The following is a 21,830-nucleotide window of genomic DNA, read 5'->3' as shown; positions in this document are numbered from 1 at the left end:
GTGTGGATTAATCGATCAATTAATCCTTCAAGAGATATATTAAATATAAATTGTATCTATGAGTACACGTACTAATTTGGCATACCGTTTAATCTTTAAAAATCGACTTAATGTTTTGAACAAGAATATATTTTTAGCCAATTATATATAAATATATAAAAAAGCATCAGGAAATTTTAATGGGATTGTTTCGCTAGCTGAATCAATATAAACTAATTTCTCTTTTCCGGAAATCTATTTATGACAAAGATAATATTTGTGGAAATAAAGGGATAATATTTGTATGAGATATGTAGTGCATGTTGCGTTGCTTTTTAGAGGATTTACGTATAATTTCTTATTGCGTATAACATGTATATGTACACCTTATTTCAGAAAGTACAGTTTCTTATTAATATTATAATATTAATATAATTGTTTGCAACTCATATCTACAGTTATCTGCTTTAAATCACATTTTATAAGCCAAGAAAACATTTGTATATCGTAAAAAATTAATGTTATATGTTAGATTAATATCTATAAAAATAATCCTTGTCTTAAAAGGCTATTGTTAATTCTTGCGTCGAATTTAAGAAAGTCAGGATTATAATGCCGACGTCTCTTTTTTTCTGGTCGTGTTCGATATACGTTATCACAGTCTATTATGTAAATCGCATATGCAAAAAAACACCGAACAAAACGATCAAACATTCTGATGATATGGGGAGGGCGCATATAACGCGGCGCGTATTACAATGTGTGTTACAATGGCCGTAATAATATCCATGCTGCACGCACGCCTTCAAGCGCATTTTTTGCGTCGCGTGAACTCGCGCGATACGTCCCGTGCGCTGGGATTGTGTAAGCACGTGCGGTCGCGCTCCATGCACACGCACACGTGCACTCGTGCGAATCGTCGGCGGATCGGGGCTCGTCGAGGACCACGTGCTGCGGTCTACTATGAGCGAACGTGTGCCTCCGATGCGGCGTGCTATACGTGACGATGATAACAAGCGCGAGATCGGAGCACGATAAATCGCGATGCGCGATTTAATGAATTTTCACGCCACTCACTTCCCGTCTAGCCGGGAAAGAGAGACTACTAGTCGTTTTACGATTAGTCGAAAGTCCGTATCGCGCGCCGTATGACCCCGTAGATGCGATAACGTCTGGATACGCCTAATTTCTCTTGTGTGGCATATCTGAGAATTTTATAAAGAATATATTTATATTTATTCTTACACAGAGATATATTGAATTACATGCATTTATACACGAGCTGTCATGATAAAGAACTTAAAACCGCAAAAGTTTTATTTTCCTTCTTTTAACAACAGAAAATATTTAACGTTTTGGTAAAAAAAAATTAATTATAACATTATAATTAATAATTATAACATCTTTTAAGATACAAGCTCTCTCTTATAAAAACAAGAAAAAAGCAGAATGTGTACATCTGACATTTTATCAGTCTTTCCAAAAATGAGCTTAAAGTTTGACGAGATTTGCTAAAATAAGCTAGACACGTAGTTAGGAAAGATATGTTTCCGGCATAACTACGCATGCTAAATAGTAATCTCATATAAGTCACGATTGTCAGTCGTGGCAATCAATCAGTGTATAACAAACGTCCAATCGGGCGCAAAGAAATCTCGCCGACAGAGTCCGTTGGTCTCTCTCTCCCTCTTTCTCTCTTCTGTAGAACGTATATACCGAGTTTATCGCACCGCTTTTCTATTTCTATTGTCTACGTCTCGACATTATACGCGTCTACGCATACACGTACACGCCGTCGCGGTTCTTCGTTGTTGCCGCGCGAACTCTTACCGTGCGCGCTCTCAGTACGTGAAGTATTTCTGTCTCTAGACTTCTCGCCCGGCATAATTATTTCGCGAAGCGCACAGATTCGCGACTATAGCCTCGCTTACTTGAGACAACCGAACAAAAAGCGCGCGTGCCTGCGGAACGTCCACGGAAGAAATATTTTTAACCGCCAGATGCTACCGTGTCCGGCCGACTGAAATCACAGACGAGGATAGAGAAAGATCATCAACGCCGGTGACAGTGCAGGAACGCGCGGGTGGTGATGAGTTGCCTTCCTGCGAATACCATAACGTGTGTTTCCAACAATCCACTAATAATTGTATGAGGAAAAAAATAATTTCGTACGAATGAAAGCGTATATGTATATACAATCAGAAAGAAATAATCCCTCGAAATTCGAGGAGCGAGATTGCGATTGTGTCTCGAGATTTGTAATAAACATTCAAAAAAAGATTTGTCGAAAATATAGTTCAAAGTTCGTGTAACAAACACACAGGATCTGGTGTATTCAGTGATAACGGGTCGACAATGTGACCGTCGATATTAATAGAATGCAAACTCGTTATGAACAACGAGATAAACCGACGAGTCTTTCTCTCGCGGGACGCAGTATGAGTATTTCGCGCGCACCCACGCAATATCTATTCATTCAGTTATTGATTCATTAAGTTCATATAAGATAAGTAATTACGTAATATATTTTTTTCTTTCTCTCTTCTGTACGCGCGCGCCGCAGCGATTTCCCGTTGTGTATATCGTAATTATTATAAATCGTTGATAATTCTATCGTCGACGAGTCTTTTGAAATCAAGCTGCAATTAAATTCTAATACATCATACGTTCTACTATCGTGAAAAATTGTTGATAAGGTCAGTGGATCGAAAACTTTGTTAAGCAGCGCGCAGCACGATACTTCTTATCCACATAAATTCATATTCCACGTATAAGAGAGTTACATGATATTTTCTTTTTACAACAATAATATATATACATATATAATGTTATGTATGAACATTGTACATACGTAATGTAACGTAAAGAGAAAATATCATCTACATGATAATATGATGAACGTGATGTATTAGAATTTAATTGAAGCTCAATTTTATAAGACTCATCGGCGATTGAATTATCAACTATTTACAAAATATAATAGCGTTATTAAAAACATATACGCGCCATGTAATATTATGTATATCATTTAAATAATACTGCAATTAATCTAATAACATACTGTCGTATGCAAGTCGCAAAATTACGACATTCTAAGCATAATGTAAATTCATCAAAGAACTCGATACAATTATCTGCGCCTACATGGCACATATTAACTCCGATTGCCATACTTTGCTTATCGAGAGAGAGGTCGAACATCTTAGTTATTACATTTATTCCACAGATAAAATATCATTAAAACCAATGTTATGACTATATTGAAAATTATATCTTTGTATCATGACACACAAAATGCCCTTATAATTCGAACTGTTACATTTATAAGACATATGTATTTTATATACATTCTTTCTTAAAAATCATAATCCATCACAAAAAATGTTAAGTTTAATTAATTTAACTTACAACAAGACAGTATTTCAAGACAAAAAAAAATTGACTATATTGTGACTTTTTTCGATTGCGGATTTTGACCGATTGGAATATCTTTACACGAGCAACAGCTAGAGTCACACGCATAACGACACGCGTCCAAGTGGGTGTGAGTCGAGAGCGTGTGAGCCGACGCTAGACTTTCTATTAGTGGCATAATAGGAATCTGGTTTTTTTAGGGATGCGGCATCTGTTCGGGCTCAAGTAGCAAAGCAGGGGTGGCGTTTCAATGACGGGGTGGGAAAGTTGACCCGATACTGCGAGCTACGACTTCCGTCAGCGCATACGCAAATAGGGCGGACGAAGACTATGTCTCGATTGGTCCACTGTAAAAAACAGCTGTGAGAAACAGAAGAAATTTTGGGGGAAAAAAAGGACATGTCAGATAAATTGTAGGCAATTTAATTAAGAATTATGTATGACCATAGTAACATAAAATTTGTGATTTTTATAATGTATATAATTTTGATCCTACAAAAAGTGTTATATCATATAAAAGAATTTATATTTATGATACAATTTTAGATTTATGATTAGATATTAATAATAAATTATTAATAATTTTAAATCATTAATAGCATTTTCTTACATTACTTGTTTACCATACAATTAATTCCATAATTATTTAACCAAACATCATATGTGGATTTGCATATACTAATTAAAATGAATTATTAGTGAAAGTATTTATTTATTATCAAACAAAAAATTGCAAATCATAATTCATCATATCGTGATATATAAAAATTTATTATCTTTTGCTTTTTATGAAAAAACGGCCGAAAACATTATAAGTAAGTAGTATAACTAAGTAAAGTACTTTCAATACTGATTATATGATATGACAAACAAAGAAGATGCGCGTTATTCATTAATTTTATACAAGCCTGCATACCTTGGCTGGAGCGTATATTGGCGATAAGAAACCATTAATAAAAATAATAGCTCTTCATTTTCTTTTTTTTTCTCATTATCATTTTTATATATTTTCGGAAGTTATCATATGAGAGATTAAACACGAGAGAACACAATCCCGTCATACATACAGCGTGCAAATTTTTATCATTAAATATACTATCAGTGCGCAAATTTTGCGATGTATTGCTTAAGCATTCATTTATCATGAATACGTAGGCGGTAAAAAATAAAAAAAAGAATTAAAAAATAAAATAAAAAATAAATTAAAAAATACAATTTAAATCTCATACATACAATTAATCGGCACTTTTCATAAAATATCACTTCTAGCATTATTAAAATTTAGTAATATCTAAAAAGTAAAGTCCAAAGTAATTAAATATAAAATAAATAAAAGTGTGCTGACAAAAAAAAAGGCAAAGAGAGAGTTTTCAAAGTCGATAGCTATTTCTATTTTCAACCCGCGATCTCGCGCGAGGAAATCATGGACGTAGTAAGAGAAAGCGCCGCGTCGTTAGTATTCTTTATAGGACCACCGCGGGATACGCTCTACATAATGGAGTCCCAGTACCGGCGTCTCTTCTTTTGATGCTACCTCTCGGCCGATCTCTTGTTTATGTATGAGCGGGCGCGGACCCCGCACAACCACCCGCGCGAGCTACGTAACGGCCCACCGACACCCACCGGAGATAGCAGCTGTCCTAGAGAGCAGTCCTCCTCGCCCTCACGCGTCTAATCCTCCCCCGTTCTTCTATGCATCGCGACGCAAGGCAGAGACATAAGCCGTGATTCTAGACCGAAACACATTCATAGGAACCGACAGCGCGAACACTCGTCGCCTCGTCGCGCGTCGCATCGGCTGTAAAAGCAATCTTCCATCGGTCTCTGCTTCTTCTTCTTCTTGCTTTTCTTCTGCCTTCTAGAATATGTTATCAGCGGAACTGGGAGAGGTCAAGAAAGGTTGTCTCTTGGTCTCGCGGTTGTGCTACCCCTACGTTACTATTTCCGGCGCCTCTCTTCCGTTGCTTCCGTCGCCCCTCAACATCACTTCTCTCGCCGCGAATCTTTTTTTCGTCGTTCACGCAATGTGGGCTTTTATCTACGAGACTCGCGGCTTCCGCTCTGAAGTATGGTAATATAAAACTTTGCACTTGGTAAAAACTAAGAAAATGGACTCTTGGAGAGAGTCCAAAATTCTTGTTTATAAAAAAGTAAAAATAATTAAAACAATATGTTAAAAAAAAGGAGTATATAATTTATTTTTGATATATCTTTTAGAACTTGGAATTTCAATATTCTTAATATAAACTATTGAAGAAGAAGAAATTATTTCTATATTTTCTTTCATTAAAAAGACTCTTTCAATGAAAGACTTTTTGATAAATCCAAAAGTTTAGTACAACGCAAATTATAATTAACTTTGAAGAAGTCAGGAAAGATACGCGGACAAACTCGTATCACCGGACTGAAGTTCATTATACATATATAATATGTTAAAATAACAAATTTTTTTAAAGAAAAACAAATCTCTTATCGCATGTAGTGATTTAACGCAAATATCAAGAAAGTGACAAACATTCGCACAATATATAATACGTGCATGTTTTTCTTCAACAAGTCCTTTAATTTTTTTATTATATCTTGTAACGTACAATCTAAAAATGTTTACATGTATGTATTAGTTAAAATTACCACGTACATATTATTAATAATGTAATAGTACATTGCTGGAAATTATTGACGAAAATTATTTTTTAATATATAAATAATGCAAAAGTTAAACTTTTATTCAGCGATAACATTCTATTTTTTCTGGCAACAAATTTTTGTTGGCTATCGTATCACGCCGAAGCAAATCAATGAACGAAAGTGAAGTCGGATTATTAATCCGCGGACGCGCCGCATCGAGCCGTCGTAATTAATATCGTCGTAACTTGATTACGAGAGCGGCAACGGCGTACCACTGAACTTGGTTCCCAGAGAAAAACAAGATCAAAAGAAACGAACGTTTAGTTTGCAAGATTCGATGCCGTTCAATCGAGACTTATACATCAGAGAAAGGCTATGTACACCACAGCGATCAGCTGCTAGCTAGGTGCCAATGAAAAAACCACTTGACGTCTGTTGATAACGCCAAGTGAATCCGAGGAATAGCGGATACTAACAAATACAGTCGACCTTTCACCGTTGTGAAAGTCACTTCATACTTTTCTTTCATTTCCACGAAGCAGATTTTTACTATCTTTTCTTATTATATGTGTATATATATATATATCTTATGGATTAATTATTCAAAGAAATGACACACTGAACGCTTTCGCAATAATGCGATAAGGAAATTTCCGGAGGCTCAATTGCTTTTTATACAAATTTATTTTTGATATGTGTATGGATAATACTGAGAATTAAATTGAGATATGAAATAAGTGAGTAATAATATATTTACAATGTGTGACGAATAGTAGTCGCGCTAAATTTTCATGCCCAAAATAACAATGATGTGTTTGTCACATTCTATCTAATATTTAAAAAAAATTGGCTCATAGTATTTACGATGATGATCGCTACGAATTCGTTGAAAACAAAATCCATGTGGATTACGAGCGCATGATTGATCAAGAAAGAATTCGAACAAGAGACGAATAAAGGAAAAAAAAAAAAAAAGAGAGAGGGAAAAGAACTGAGGAAAAGAGAATAGGGCACGCTGAGACGAGAGGACGAGAGACCCAGACGGGATAGAAATGGGGGAGGGTCTTCTGACCGAGTGTGGGTTTAAAGGAGAAGTGGGGCCATGTGTTTAGTGTCAAGTTGCTCGGACCTTAGATCGCTTCCTCGATCCTCCTCCTTTGCGTTATAACGGCGTTCGTTAGAGAGAGGATAGGGAACGCGTTACGCGCGTTGTACGTGCGCCAGTCGCGCGTATGCACGTATCGTCTCGCGAAGGAAAAAGAGAGAGAGAGAGAAGAAACAGAAGAGAAAACAGATAAACGAGATCGAAGGAAAAAGGGTCGGCTGAAAGAAAGAGATGAAGCAAGACGAAAGGAATTTATTTAGCGTAGTCTCGAGGGAGACTAAAGTAGACAAAAGACCCAAATAGTCGTCTACAGTTAAATAACAGAGCAGTGTTTATAAAACTAACGAAAAGTAGCGACATTTAGAAGATTTGTGCACGTTAACTGTGTATACCTCTTTAATAAGCAGAATCGAAAAATGACTACTAAAAAATAAAAAATAAAATATTTTGCTTCTTTTTATAATAAAATAATCTTGAAAAAATCTAATCTCTCTCCTCTCTTTCTACTCGTACAATTATAATTTAAAAAATTCACTGTTAAAACTTCTTATCTTGTACATTCAGCACAAGCTATGTAGGGTTAAAAATGAGATTTATAGGTATTCGAATGTAAATGAATGCCGTAGGCATTTATCAGGATTTCGTTCGAAAGAGAGAGAAGGAGAAAGAGAGATCTTGTAGGCATCGCGCGTCGATGAGAACAAAGCGCGCAGCATCTGGAACGCGTTAGAGTTCTCCGCAACCGCCCCCACGCACCGACCGTCACATACCGACTGGCACGCACGAGGAAAAGCATGTTCTTTTGAGAGAGGAACACGGAGAAACATTAAAGAGGAGGGAGGAGAGTGTGAGGATTGCGAGGAGAGGAAAAGGCCGTAGAGAAAACGAGAGAAACTCGTGGGGTACGCGCGACGGCGCGCCACCCCGAAAAACACATGGGCATCTTCTCCACCGTGTGCGTTTCACGCGCTTGTATCTCCTCTCGACGAGACTCGCCATCCCCCGGATTCAAACGCGTACACGATCCCTATACATCGCGGAACAAAGCGCGCAGACCTGTGCGCGAAAGGCTGCACGCGCGATAGCGCGATGGTCCGAGTACATACTTCGGCTATCTGCCGCTATTCATCTGTCTTGATGAATCCCGGCCGCGCCGTGAATTCTCGTTGTTCTCGCGACGGGGTACGGGCATTGTGTGGTTTGCGAATAGCGGGATGGATCCCCACTGATCCTCCAACTCGAGAACTCGGCTTTCTCGGGGTGGAGAAACCAACCTTGCCGCAGTAATGAGATCTCTGTTCTTTTTCATTATATTTTTTCTTGCATATTTTTTTTTTATATTCATAATAAAACATGTTTATCAGAAAATGTCGACTACAATTTTGTCTCTCTCTCTCTACCTTCGTAGGAAAATATTCTTACGATTATTCTTACTTAAATATTCTTAGGAATCTCGATATTCTCCTTTAGTTAATAGAAATTCTATAGATTATACATTATAACATGCCGATAAAAGAATAAAATTTTAACGAGTTTCTGGGGTTTTTAATGTTTCCTCTAAACAAATTTAATATTTAACTTATATATTTAATAAGATTTTATTCGCGCTTAAAATAATACAATAAAAAAGAAATCACATAAAATCTGCAATCAGAGGAATGGCCTGATATCCATAATCGATATCTTCTATAACTCGACTTCACTCTCGACTTGCCCCCGGTCAGTGGATAATATATTTTGCATTTGTTTATCTCTCGTACAGACCGTGTTGTGTATTATTACGTCACTTCTAATTGCCGCCGTGATTTCCTATTACAAGATGCTATCGCGATTAGCAAGTACAAACATAAAATGTTTATAAATACACAGCGGCTCTAACTTATTTTTGCCTATAGCCACATTTCAAGGAAGACGATCATAATGACTGCAGAGTATGATTGTATGTCTTTATCTATTTGACGCTTATTCGAAAAAGTTCACGTGTCAATTTGTTTTTTGCAATCTGGCATTTTTATTGCCATAATCCTAAAGATTAGCACAAAATATCGATATTTATAGGAAAATTTTGGAAATGAATCAGAAAATGTTGTTGTGTATTAATATTTATAAATTTATACAATAAATGACTCTAATAAAAAAAAGAATATTTGAAATTAACAAAGGGGAAAATTATAGTATGCTATTTTGTTGAAACGAATTGTGCAAATAAAAATATTGCAACATATAACATAACTACGGTTAATCAAATTCAAGATTAACATAACGTTATGAAATGATATCTCATTGAAGAAATTTAGAGAGAGCTGTTAGGGGTCAAACATCCGACGCTTATCATTCACTGTTATTCACAGTAAATTTTATAACGAATTTCTCGGGAATTAAAGACTCGGAATATTTCTGTAAACGACTGTGTACACAATTATTCGCGTTAATTAGTAAAGTAATTCATAATCGCCGAGCGATCTAACTCACTGTATCTTGTTTCCTTATATATCTTGTTACGATTATTTACATTTATCGAATTTATGATTAAAAATGCACTCCAGTTTATTAGAGTATAATGAGTCGGAATTTTTCAAAATCGTTTTGGATTCTAATATTTTGCGGCGGTAAAAGTCATATAGGAATAAGATAGAGAATTCCTAGGCACGCGAAAGAATCCAAAAAGAAAGCATTCGTATTTACTTTCATATTATCATTTTAATGACTTGTTGATGCCGACCGTTGACTGACCTTAGCGGATAGCAATTACGCTGATGAGTAAAGATTTTCTTTTTTCTAACGCAAATGCATTTCACATCCTGTCGTTTGTTAGATCGGTCAAAGTCAAGTACGATATCGTTTGCGATTATAAAGACACGTATTATTAAAGCAATATAACTCATATAGGTCCATTTATAATTCATATGTATGTTTAAAAATAAAAAGTATTTTTGTTACTCCATTTATTTTAAACCCCATATATTATTAACACTTCTTTTTTTATAAATCCTAATACTTTGGGTGAAAAATATTGCGATTAACGAAAAGATATATGTATATGTATATAATATATTCTCAATAGTACGACTCGATAATTAGTTTGTTTGCACTTAGATGATGAGATTTGAAAGCATGCATGTCGCAATTAATCCGAGTTTTATCAGTTTCGTTTATATTGTTAGAAAGTTTTCGCAACACACGCCGGCTACTTACAATTATCTTATTCAATATAACGCTAACACGCGCGAATCAGGCTATCACTATTTTTCGCCAATGAGTCGGAATGTCGGAACTTGACCGTCTCATGTTTTGACACTTTAGAATCGTGCTTTGTCTCGTACGCTAACGCGCAGTTTAATGACGCAATCAAAACGCGCAGTATGTCTTCATTGTCGACTTTATGCATGCGTACCCGAATTCATTTCGTAGCGAGCGGTGTCACGCGCAATTATAGGATTGTCTGCATGTAGGAAGCTGAGGTCGTATCGGTATTTCGAGACACACCGCGCTAAGCAAGCAACTGGATTTATACTTAGAAAGCAATTAATAAAATACCGCAGACAGATTACATTGCGTGCATTGTTATACGGACAATATCTTTATGCGTGAAGCCATATAATGTATATTGTATTTATAGTTGAGAGGGGAGGAAAACTGAGAGATGAGATAACTTTCTTCAAAATAATTTATTACAAGGGAAATATAATATAATATAAAATATGATCCGCGCTGCATCTTTAGCTATACAAAATGTTTTTATGCATGTTATATATTGTATCTTCGCTTTAATTATATTATTTCTACGAAGAAGCGGAATGATGCCGATGAATGGATTCTAAGTTTAACAAGTACACAGCATTTTTAATGCTTCATTTACTCGGAGGGGTATAGTCCATATAATGGACCATATAAATTCTTTAGTAGACATATAATTATTACTCTCTATAAAATTTTTACTCTCGTATACACATAATCATGTTAAAGAAAAAAAGAAAATTTCTTTAAATGTTTGCGAAAAAAAATATCCGTGACATTAATTCTGTTGGAAATCTGCCCCAAAATCTCACCGTTAAACATTAATTATATATTTTAATTTGCTCTCGCAATTTAGTCAACTCTCGCTCACTTTTTAGCGCTGTCGGTTAATTTAAATAGCTTCCGTGATCAAAGTTAAAAAATCGAACGCGTGTCCGACAAATGCTGCAAATCATAATTTCGTCTGTAAAATCGCTCGTTTCCAAAAAGCAATGCGAAACGATCGCCATACTCCAGGGAAATCGGTGAAAAATAAAGCGGATACACTCTTCGAGCGACAAACGTTCGCGCGTTAATTCGATAACGCCGTCTCCTGATTCCGTACCGTTCGGTGATACGCGCTCTTGTTACGCAAATGCGTGCATGTAGTCTTCTATGCGTCACTTGCGCGTCGGGCGTATCCTTCGGGAATCTGTATGCTCGCGCTTATCACGATGCCTGCGGTAATTCGATATTTTTACCGCGTGAACTCGTACTCGGCAACCCGGCACGTAATTCGAGTCATACTTGGAAGGATTATTTATGTTAGGAACATCGATTAAACGAGGATATTACGGAAATATTTGCAAATCTCTAATTGTAATTTACTTTAGATAGCTGATTGACGAAACTTTTTGCTAATAAAACTATTTAAGATAAAAACTGCAAAATCATATTTTAATGCTACGTAAATAAACAATTTTACCGTGATGAAGTGATAAAGAATAGAGCGATTACACAGTTCGTTTGTAACGTCTGATTATATCAATCGAGTTTATGTCTGTAACTGGAAACAATTTTCATAAATATTATTGCATATTAAGACTTTCCCGGCCACATCATTTTTCACGAAATCCACTTTATATTTTTCACTTTATATCCACTTTACATGCCTAATCAACAAAAACTGCCTTATCGTTTCGTGATTGAAAGAGTTCGTACCATATGCGCCGTGTGTTTTAATTGATCGAGCTGGGCATCAAGTGATCGCTCTTTCTCTCGTCGCATCGTTCACGCGAAGGAAGAAGGAATTTGTCGTCGGATTTCAAGAGGGGTCGTGTAGAGGGATATACCGCGATAGAGGGAAGCCTGCGGAGAGAGTAGACGGAACCCCATAGAGAGAAGCATGAAGTCGAAGGGAAAGAGGCAACGGGGAGGGTCACTGGGTCAAATGCGTAAAGAGCACGCTCCCTTCTCTCTCTCTCTCTCAACCCTCGTTCGTTACATCTCCTCTCTTCGTTTCTCTTTCTCTTTCTCTCTCTCTCTCTCTCTCTCTCTCTCGTCAACCTTCCGATCTAAACCGGCTCTCTTTCTTCTTCGCGCAACCGAACACATGGCCCCGTAGAGGCCTGCGACCCGGCCGCCTGAACACGACTCATGCACGCATGCATCCACATAAGTTGACACATACGTTACGCATACACTCTGCTCATCCTCGCGCTCATCTCGCTATCACGCCGGCGGTCGTGTATCGCGAGATACGCGACGTGACTCCAATTACACGCCGGCGAGAACTCTTTACACGCGTGATCATTGCAGCTCGTGTAAGCGTAATTCTGCATTTCGAGTCGCGTCGGCGGCTAGCTCGATCCTGACGCGGATGCTGCGATCAACGAAGCCTTACGTTGTCGTACCGATAGACACGCGTATCATGCGCTCATACCCAGATCGTAATTCACATTACACGAGCATGCACGCGTGCCGTTGCACGCGCCATCTAAGTCATCTCGAATCGACGGATTAAATTTATTAACAACGACGGATTAAATTTATCACAATATTCTCATACTTATATAATAGTAATTTTTTTTTTTCAACACGTATATAATTCTAACAATATATGTAAGTGTCAAAAAAGTGTTTTAAATTGTATCGACAGACTGGATTAATTAAAAGCAATTTGACTTTTATAGATTGTGATTTTTACTTTAACACATTTTATCCACTCTAGTAGAAATTTGTATAAATTATATGCGACCTTGTAACCTTGCGATCGCGCATTCAAGAGTATATACATATATAAATTGCAAATACTTACAGATAATAAAGGAAATGAAATATTAATTAAAAATAACTCTATCCAGCAATTAGTCTCATGCCGCATTTGCATGTGTGATTACGGTTGCGATATAATTTTGCCGCCGCTTTCCGATCCCCGCGTGCATCAAGAGAGCCACGTGGTTCGATTTTACAGGCACACGCTAGCTGAGTTCACTCACCTGCCAAGCGTGCTCATATCATCCTGGCCGCGCGCTGGTAGCCTGGACTACCCCGTTGCCATTGACGGAACCACTTGTCACGTATCAAAAGAACGCACCTCCGCACAATGAGTAGAACCGCCACTGACAAATTCAATTCAAAGAGATCGACAGCTAACGCGACAATCAGACTCGTTCTCTCTCCAACCGGTTTCTCTCAACACTCGGTAACTCACAACAAGCGAGCTCGATAATTCCAACACTCGCACGCGAGCGGACACGATCGCACGCGATCGGAACCGCGTTCACCAAGAAGACAAGTTGCACCGATTCCTCCACGCTACTTCGTAAGCCCCGGCTGCGTCGTCGTCAGTACCAGTCGCGCACTTCAACACCAATCACGGACAAACGATGCACGCGCGCGGAGATATCCGGCTGCCGAATCGCACGGAGAACAAATGTAACGGGTAGCTTGATCACGATAACGGCGCGATGCTCCGCTTCGCGTATCACTGCCGCGAGCAACGAGGCGCTCTGCAACACGACGGAGAGGCTTCAGCGGTCTCGCGGTGCGTCAGTGGATCCGTATCAGTGGGGGCGAGAAAGAGGCGCACGGAAGCTGTTCTGGCATAACGTGCGGCGAAACGGGGGAGCGGGAGCGGAGAGGTCAGCGCGAGAGAAAGAGAGATACGGAAGAGGGAGCGAGGTAACGCGAGAGGGCGGTGGGAAACCTCCCCCTTCCCCTTCGAAGAGAACGGCGAGCATACAATGGAAATAATCACCGCGTCTCGGAGCGTCGGCTGACTGACTGAAGCCCCCGAGGACCGACCGGGATGAGATTCGGAAGGCGCTGCCTGGTGGCGGCGGCAGCGGCGGCGGCAACGGCGGCTGGCGCTTCGGCGCCCGCGCGCCGCACCACTTTAGCGCCCCGCTACTGTTCTCTCGCATCCTGCTCGCACCCTTTCTCGTTCCCTATCGTTTCAAACGCGATCCCTCTCTCTTTTGCTGTTGTTACCGGTGTAAGCTCTGTCTCCTTCTATCTCATTAGGCGACTGCTATCGAGTCTCTCCTTCCCTCCTCTTGTTTCCTATCGCTCTTGTTCTCGTTCTCCCGCTCTCTGTTCTCCCTCCCCTTCAGCCGTTCTCCCGTCACCTCTTCATCTCACCGTCGTTGCGGAGGCGCCTCATCTCGTTTGTACGTGTCGGCGAATCCCGCTACGCATACCACGCCTCTTTTTGAGCCTAGTCGCCGCCTCCTTTCTCCCGACACCCACGCCGAGATGTGCTTTGCCCGCCACAGTGCCGCTAGTACCACCACCACTGTCGCCGTTGCCTCCACTACAGAGCCACCGCCGCCGCCGCCGACTCCCAGCGTTGTCCTTGCCGACGTCCTCGTCCTCGTCGTCTTTGTTAACGCCGCCGACAGAGCGTTCGGCTGTGTGCGCGCGGTTGGTAGAATTTATCTGCTCACCCCCTCCCCTCCCTGGCCTCTTTCCTTCATCCTAAGGCGCTGCCGACTGCGTAGTTAGGGGTAGTGGTAGCACCGTGGATGGGCAGCTATGCGCGTTACGGTAGCTGCGCTTATTTCCCCTTTTTATCTCCCCAACCACCCCTACCGGGATATCTCATCGCTCAATGGGGGCAAGCGGGTGAAGAACGAGATTAACGCATAGCGCATCACGTGGTGCACAAGAATGCGGTACATCGCCGTGATATTGGACCAAAGCGTAACGCACCTATCTAATGGATGCACCGTATCGCGAAAGATCCGCAAAATTGCATCGATCTGTCAATATTATCATGTAACAACACTCATCTCAAAACGACGTTTGCGGTCAAATACAAAGCGTTTGCATTTTATATATGTTAAACATGCGACATTTTGTTTTAATTATATGTTGCGTTTGCAATGTCTTTTTGTTCTTTTTCTTTTGTTAATTAATAAACTAAAAAAAACATGATACATCAATTCGATAGCATGTTAGTTTGAATTTTAGAGCTTATTTAAATATTAATTAATATTTTTTTATGCATATGAAATTAAAATTGAAAAACAAACATTAGATCTCTCGATTGAGTGTGATTTCTTCGTTAGATCATAAATCGATGTTTTTTTTTTTAAATTAAGGTGCGGTTCAGCTTGAATTTGCATCAGACATGATTATTTTGCATAATTTCTTTTTCGCGACAAGATACAGAAATAAAGAGCATACTGTATATATGTGTGTTCCAAGTATAATTTATAAATTATACTTTTTAATTTAAGATATAATTCGGTCTCAATTTTGAAAAAAGCTGCTACTTTATTATTGTGTATGGTTCAGCTAATCCTCTCTTCTTTCTTCGATCAAACTCATGACAATTTTATTTGATAATATTTTTATGAATTGGCTAATGCAGAGAGTTGATTATATCATTTTAAAAGAACGCAATGCGAAAAATTCTATTATCTCGACATTATCCAACTCATGAAGCAGAAATCATCGAGTCGTGACGTCGCTATCGACCGACAATGTCAGCCTCAGGTGGTTCGTTGCGCGCATTGTGTATTGTTTGGCTCGGAGGCGGCGGCGGCGGTACAACCCTCTGCCGGCATGCTCGCTTACAGCCCGGGGACGGATTCGTGGAGGTGGTGAGAATCGACCAATGGGGCGCGAGGCACACCCGCGCAGATCACAATGCTCATTGTTGTCCTCGGTTTGTCCGCCCACATCTTCCACCACGGGTTTGCCGATCGTCCCTGCGTTCTCTCGCCCAGGTAGAAATTCTCGAGTCGGCCCCAAATCGGGAAGAGATCAACGCATTTTATCGCCATTATACGCTTTGCCATTGCGTAACGAGTGCAAATACGAGCGCTGTATGTAAATCTTACTACCTACTTCAGTTGCAATTAAATCGGAAAATATTCTTATCGCGTTGCAGATCGAAGAATAACTTAAGAATTTAACAAGCTGCAGGTTGTGGAAACTGCATTTTTTTTAGTTGGATAGAGAATCTTCGAATCCTTTATCATCCGCCAATGTCATATATGTCAATATATACATATGTGTAAGCGTCGTCGCATTCTCTGTAACTCTCAACTGTTTACCGCAGAAAGAAACGTATGAGAGACTGACATTGGGTCGTATCTCTTTCATGTTTTCCTACTCCCGTCATTCCACCCTCCTTTTTCGTATTCTCAATGTCCCAGCGCACCCTTAACTAGAGCCTCTTACCATCCCCCGAGCATACTTTGCCGGGGCCACCGCGTAATTCGTCCATCCGTTGCGCCCCGTCTGACCCTTTCCGCGTTAGACCGCAAATCGATGTTCTTTTCCTCTCAATTAAGATCGATTGCGGTTCAGCGTCAATTTGTGCCGTTTTCGCAATTACTCCGCATGATCGTTTCCTCTTTGTGATAGGATGGAGAAATGAATAATGTACCGTTTCTCGAATTAGAATAAAACCGGTTTTTTTTTATTACACGCATAATCAGCATAACACTCTACTTTACTTCGTAAGATTTTTACGTAAGATCGTAAAATTTCATTTTGTTTTCGTTGCATTGCATTTTTGAATAAAAATGGTTCAAATGGCATCCGCGATGCAAATTTTCCAGATTTCGATATAATCGAGAAAAATTATACTAAAAAGTAGTGAGAGAGAGATGCATGTTCTCAGTGAAAGAATCAAAATAGAAATTAATGAAGAACATTGCCATTTTTCGCGTATAAGTTTATTTTAACAAGTTACTATAAGAAATTATATGTAACTATCGATCACATAACGCGACACGTAACTATTTTATAATCCTAAACCTTAAAAACGTGTGTGTGTGATGCTTTATTCGGTAAAATGATATAAGAGAGTATTGTTGGATTACACGCAAGCCGTTTTTTTTATCTCGTGTTTTAGGGATCAGAATCCGCACATTTTCTCGCTGCGGGCGGGCGCGGTTAGTTTAGCGCTGAAACGCGAGATGTGCCATCGTTATACGTTGCACGCGAGCGGTATTAACGCGGTGGCACGCGGGATACCATGCTATTCCGGTACCGGTCGCGGGTGCGGGAGCCGACAAGAACAATGAGTGTTGTACGCGTTCCGCGTATTGCTCGTGCATCCTCTTGCAGAATATGCCAGGCACTATAGTGGGTATGGAAGAGAGAGAGAGAGCGAGAGAGGAAGAGAGATGGAGAGGCGATTGGGATCGCGAGGAAAAGACAGAGAAAGAGAGGGGAAAAAGAAAGAGAAACGAGATTTATGCGAGGCGGCGGCGTCGGTGGCGTCGCAACGTTTTGCTCGCGATGCTGGACGTCGCCGTCGTAGTCGTAATCGTCGTCGTGGTTGTCGACGACGACGACGACGACGACGACGACGACGACGACGACGAGAACGAAGAAGAAGTGCGGGTGAGAGAATCTGCGTGTAGGAGGAGAAAGAGGATAGGAGGGAACGAACGCGCGAGGTCAAAGTAGAGAAAAAGGAAAAAGATGACAAGGATGACAACGCAGCCGTGGCCGCTTGTGAATGAACATTGGCTTGCGAGCGGCGTTTCCGGCCGCTCTCTATCTCTCCGTCTCTCTTTCTTTCTCGCAATTTCTCTCATTTCGTCCCGTTCTCTCTCCCACTCTGCCCCGCAGTAGCTTCACCCCGATCGCTCCTCTATCTATTCGCGTCCTTCTCTTCTCATGAATGAGAGTCATCGAGTAGCGATCTCACGACAGAGAAAGAGAGATAGAGGTAGAGCGTGCCGAGCAAAGTGGACGAAGAAGGACGAAGGAATGACAGAGAAGTGAGCGGGATGGACCGTTAGCCTTAAGCCAAACGGTCGCAACGGGGCCTGGGACGAATTTAGATCAGGAACTGAGAGAACGAAGGGAACGGAGCCGCGATCGCTCGCTCACTCCCCCCAGCTCCACACGAGTGTCCTTTTTTTACTTCCTTCGCTCCTTTATTCCTCTCTTTCTCCCCGCTTTGTTGCTCCCATTATTAATATATCGCCGTCTTCGTGCCTGACCGCCCGCTCTTCGTCGCTGTTTCTTCTTCTTCATGGCCCTCTTCTTCTTCTTCTTCTTCTTCTTCTTCTTTCTCGAGCGTCACTGCCGCCCGCTCATCCGGCGGCGTACATCGTGCCGATTATAAATAGTAACCTTTGTCGGACGCTTTTCTTTATACTTCCATCTTCTTATCGCCTCCGCATCTCCATTTGGTAGTGATGCCTTGAGGGTTTTATGCGAATAACTCGCTCATGCAAATAAAAGTTTTTCAATTTGCAATGACTTCTTAATTCTTGTTTGCATATTAAAATAAGAAGTAAACAATGGAGACTAAAATAATAATAGATATTTATTGGCAGTTTCCCATTTAAAGCATGCCGAGAACAGTGAAGAAAGATCATCCGTAGTTTTCGGTTTTTCCAGTTGCTCACGTGTCAGATTTGCTCGACGTTCAGTATTTTATCATACATTAAATTCTTCTCGACAATATTAAGTTGTCAGTTAATTTTCTAAACTCTTGACTTAAACTATTCACACTTACATTGCCGTAAGCTAGGATAAAGCAATAATTGTTGCGTGGGATGAGATATTCTGAATATAATGGGACGAGAAGCTTCGAAAAAACATGACATTGACGGCTGCCTGCAGCTACTTCAAGATGCAGTATTATAACCCAGGATAAATTTACCTTAAAATTTTTATTGTATTAAAGTAATCCCGCATAATACCTAACTGAACGATATTTCTGAAATATCTTGTACTTGAGACTATTTTCACAAAACGTATTAGACTCTGACAATGAGATTCTTAGATCAGATGAGATAATTGAATAGACGCATTTGTTCCCACCGCATCGCACTGCATCGTTGCATCGAGGGGAGACTTTGGCGTGAGAAGATAAGATGCGGAGAGCGATGTGGAGGAAGGAGGCACGAAGAGTGGGGAGGCAGGCAGAAAATGACCACACGGCTGAAAAGCCGGGCGCGTGCCCGCGCGCGAGTGACCGCGTGCGTGCACACGCGCCGACACTCGTGTCGCGCCGGCGCGTTACCACGGGCTTCCTCTCGCCGAGCCGAGAGAGAAGACGCGGATCTCTCGCCTCTTGCGGATGCGAGAGCACGGCGTGGCGAAATAATGCTGACCGTTAAACACGCATGGTGTATAAATAGAGCGCGCTCGTGATGTGACAGGTGTCCGCCGCTCCAGAGAATAATTAAAATCCGCGTATGCGCGGTCGCGCCCGTAATAGGCGACCGCGCTGGTTGCACGCGTGGCGAACAAACGGCGAGTTTTCCACGACGTTATGTGCTCTCGTCCAAGCGTGCGCGCACGTGCGTAGGCGTGAATTATGATGCGGCGCGGCTAACAAACAACGGAGGCACGCTGGCATTGTCGCCGTGCTTTACGACGCAGGGACACCGTACAATGATCGATCGGTTCGCGGTTCTCGATTGTGAAACATACTCTAAAGTAAAGAGGGGGTGGCTATAAAAAGCGATTTCGAAATAGATTCTCTTGTGCGTAAATGTAATTAAATGGCTTGTGTGAGAATGTGGCAAAATCTGAGCCTAATATACGATTTAGCAAACATAACTAGATATTTATTTCATAATTATTATTATGATTAATAAGTCATTAATTAAATATTTATATATATATATATATATATATATATATATATATATATGAAATATTATATATTCTCTTGTATATACGCTTTTTATAATACCTGCTAAAGCAAAACGATTTCAAATCGTATAATTATAATATTATTCGATACAATTCTATCGAAATTTAAGTCAGATTATTATATTTGAAATATTATAAATATTCAAATAATAATATATAATATAGCGCAATAATTATCCATTTATAGTGAGATTTTTTCATCATATTATCTAATCGAATTATATCTTTCGAGCGTAAGATTAAAATTATCGTGATCTATACCAAGATCCTCGGATTTTTACAACGTCCCAAAGAAATTTAAACTATTTGCCAACGGCGAAATCTCGCTTAATCGGGATACGATGATTGACGACGCGACTTAAACAACCCAGCAGAACTGTATCATTAACTTCTGTATTGAAATAACGAGCGCAAACAGCGGCCGATAATAGCGGCCTTCCCATCATCCACTTAGCAGAAAATTAGTATGAAAAGAACCTCCTTTGTTTTTCCTCCTTTTTTCGCGTTACGGCATCCGTTCCCATCGCGGCTCGAAATCTTAATTACTAATAACCGCGAAACGACGATTTCTTGTGCACGCAACCAGTTGCGGGAACACGCGCTGCTCATAACGATACTCGCCAAGACAATGGGATTCTCACTCGGGACCGACAATGCACGTGCGCACATTTATATTAGATATTTGAAATTACAATGCGCTCAACGTGTACGCACATCGTGCGAACGTCCCGTGGAATTTGAGATGCCAATCTCTGGATCAATGTCAACTGTTCCTGGAAATTCAAAAACCCGGAAATAATATTAACATCATATGGAAAAAGAGCTATATATACTTTACCATAATCTTTTCCACGAGAGACCAACATCACAAAATTACGTAAAAAATTAAATTGAAGAAAACAAATAATATTACATTTAATTATACGGTGTTGTATATTTCCGCAAAATTAGAGAACCAAGCGTTTCCTACGAAGAAAAAAATTGACAGAAAGGAGCAACGTGTAGAATCTCTCCGTTGCAGCGGCACGTGTACGCGACGTATGTACATACACGCGTAATTAAAGCGACGTAGTTGCACAGCGCGGATCATGAATGGAGCACGGCACGGACGAAGGAATGAGTCAGGCGCGAAAGAATGGCGAGGATATTTCATAAAGCCGAAGCGAGGAAACGGCCCCGCGCGCGCTCTCATGAGTGGCGCGGCAGCAGAGGAGGCCGCGCGCATGGCTATTATTATCGTCTCTCGCGGCTTCTTCTCAGCCCTCGCAGCAGCGAGCGAGCGAGCGAGCGAGCGAGCGAGCGCGCGCACGACGCTCGAGAAACAATAAGCAGTTTGTGTACTTGGGAAAGCACATTGTGTGCACTCAGCGGTGATGTATCCCGTGTATCCTCGACGTACGAACGCGCGAGCGACATGGGGGCAGTTCCCACATGGCGATTAGTTTCAGTCAACTCATATTCAACTTCTCCGTTGCAAATCAATTATTTTGTACTATTTATTAAACATAATTCGAAAGAGACGAGGATAAAACCGTGCTCAATTTTAATTAATGCTTATAGGGAGGTCTCTCTCTTTTTCATAAAAGTGAAAAAATAAATGGACAGGGAGACAACCTCGCGCCAACATGTCTCTCGTTTCGTTGGAATAATGAATGAATGATAAACGAGAGAAGCTATTAGGCTCGTGAAGAGAGAGCTGTGCAACTAGAAATGATAATCAACTTCGGAACATCTCTCCAATATCCGGCCTTTACGAGCGCATCTCGCTTTCGGAAACACATTTGACAATTTTTGATCGGCAATTTTACGAGGCTGAGTCATCGTTAATTCTTAGATTGCACCTGAA

At 40.4% G+C, this 21,830-nt stretch overlaps 1 protein-coding gene across 3 annotated transcripts in view; it reads right to left on the bottom strand.

The window, feature by feature from the left end:
* LOC126849872 (transcription factor SOX-5) overlaps positions 1–21,830 on the bottom strand; it is a 144,397-nt gene that overhangs the window by 37,135 nt on the left and 85,432 nt on the right. Inside the window, exon 1 of one of the 3 annotated variants that reach the window (XM_050592197.1) lies at positions 13,342–14,094. The exons of the other annotated variants lie outside the window; for them this stretch is intronic. Coding sequence (XP_050448154.1) covers positions 13,342–13,358 — 17 coding nt within the window. The 5' untranslated portion in view covers positions 13,359–14,094. Of the gene's footprint in view, positions 1–13,341; positions 14,095–21,830 lie in introns of those variants that run through there. 3 annotated transcript variants of the gene reach the window in all.

The sequence above is a fragment of the Cataglyphis hispanica genome, chromosome 1 (genome assembly GCF_021464435.1).
Source record: "Cataglyphis hispanica isolate Lineage 1 chromosome 1, ULB_Chis1_1.0, whole genome shotgun sequence".
In the NCBI taxonomy this organism is placed as follows: Eukaryota; Metazoa; Arthropoda; class Insecta; order Hymenoptera; family Formicidae; genus Cataglyphis; species Cataglyphis hispanica.
The sequence above is the reverse complement of the archived record's forward strand: the minus strand, read 5'-3'. Positions and strand labels throughout refer to the sequence as shown.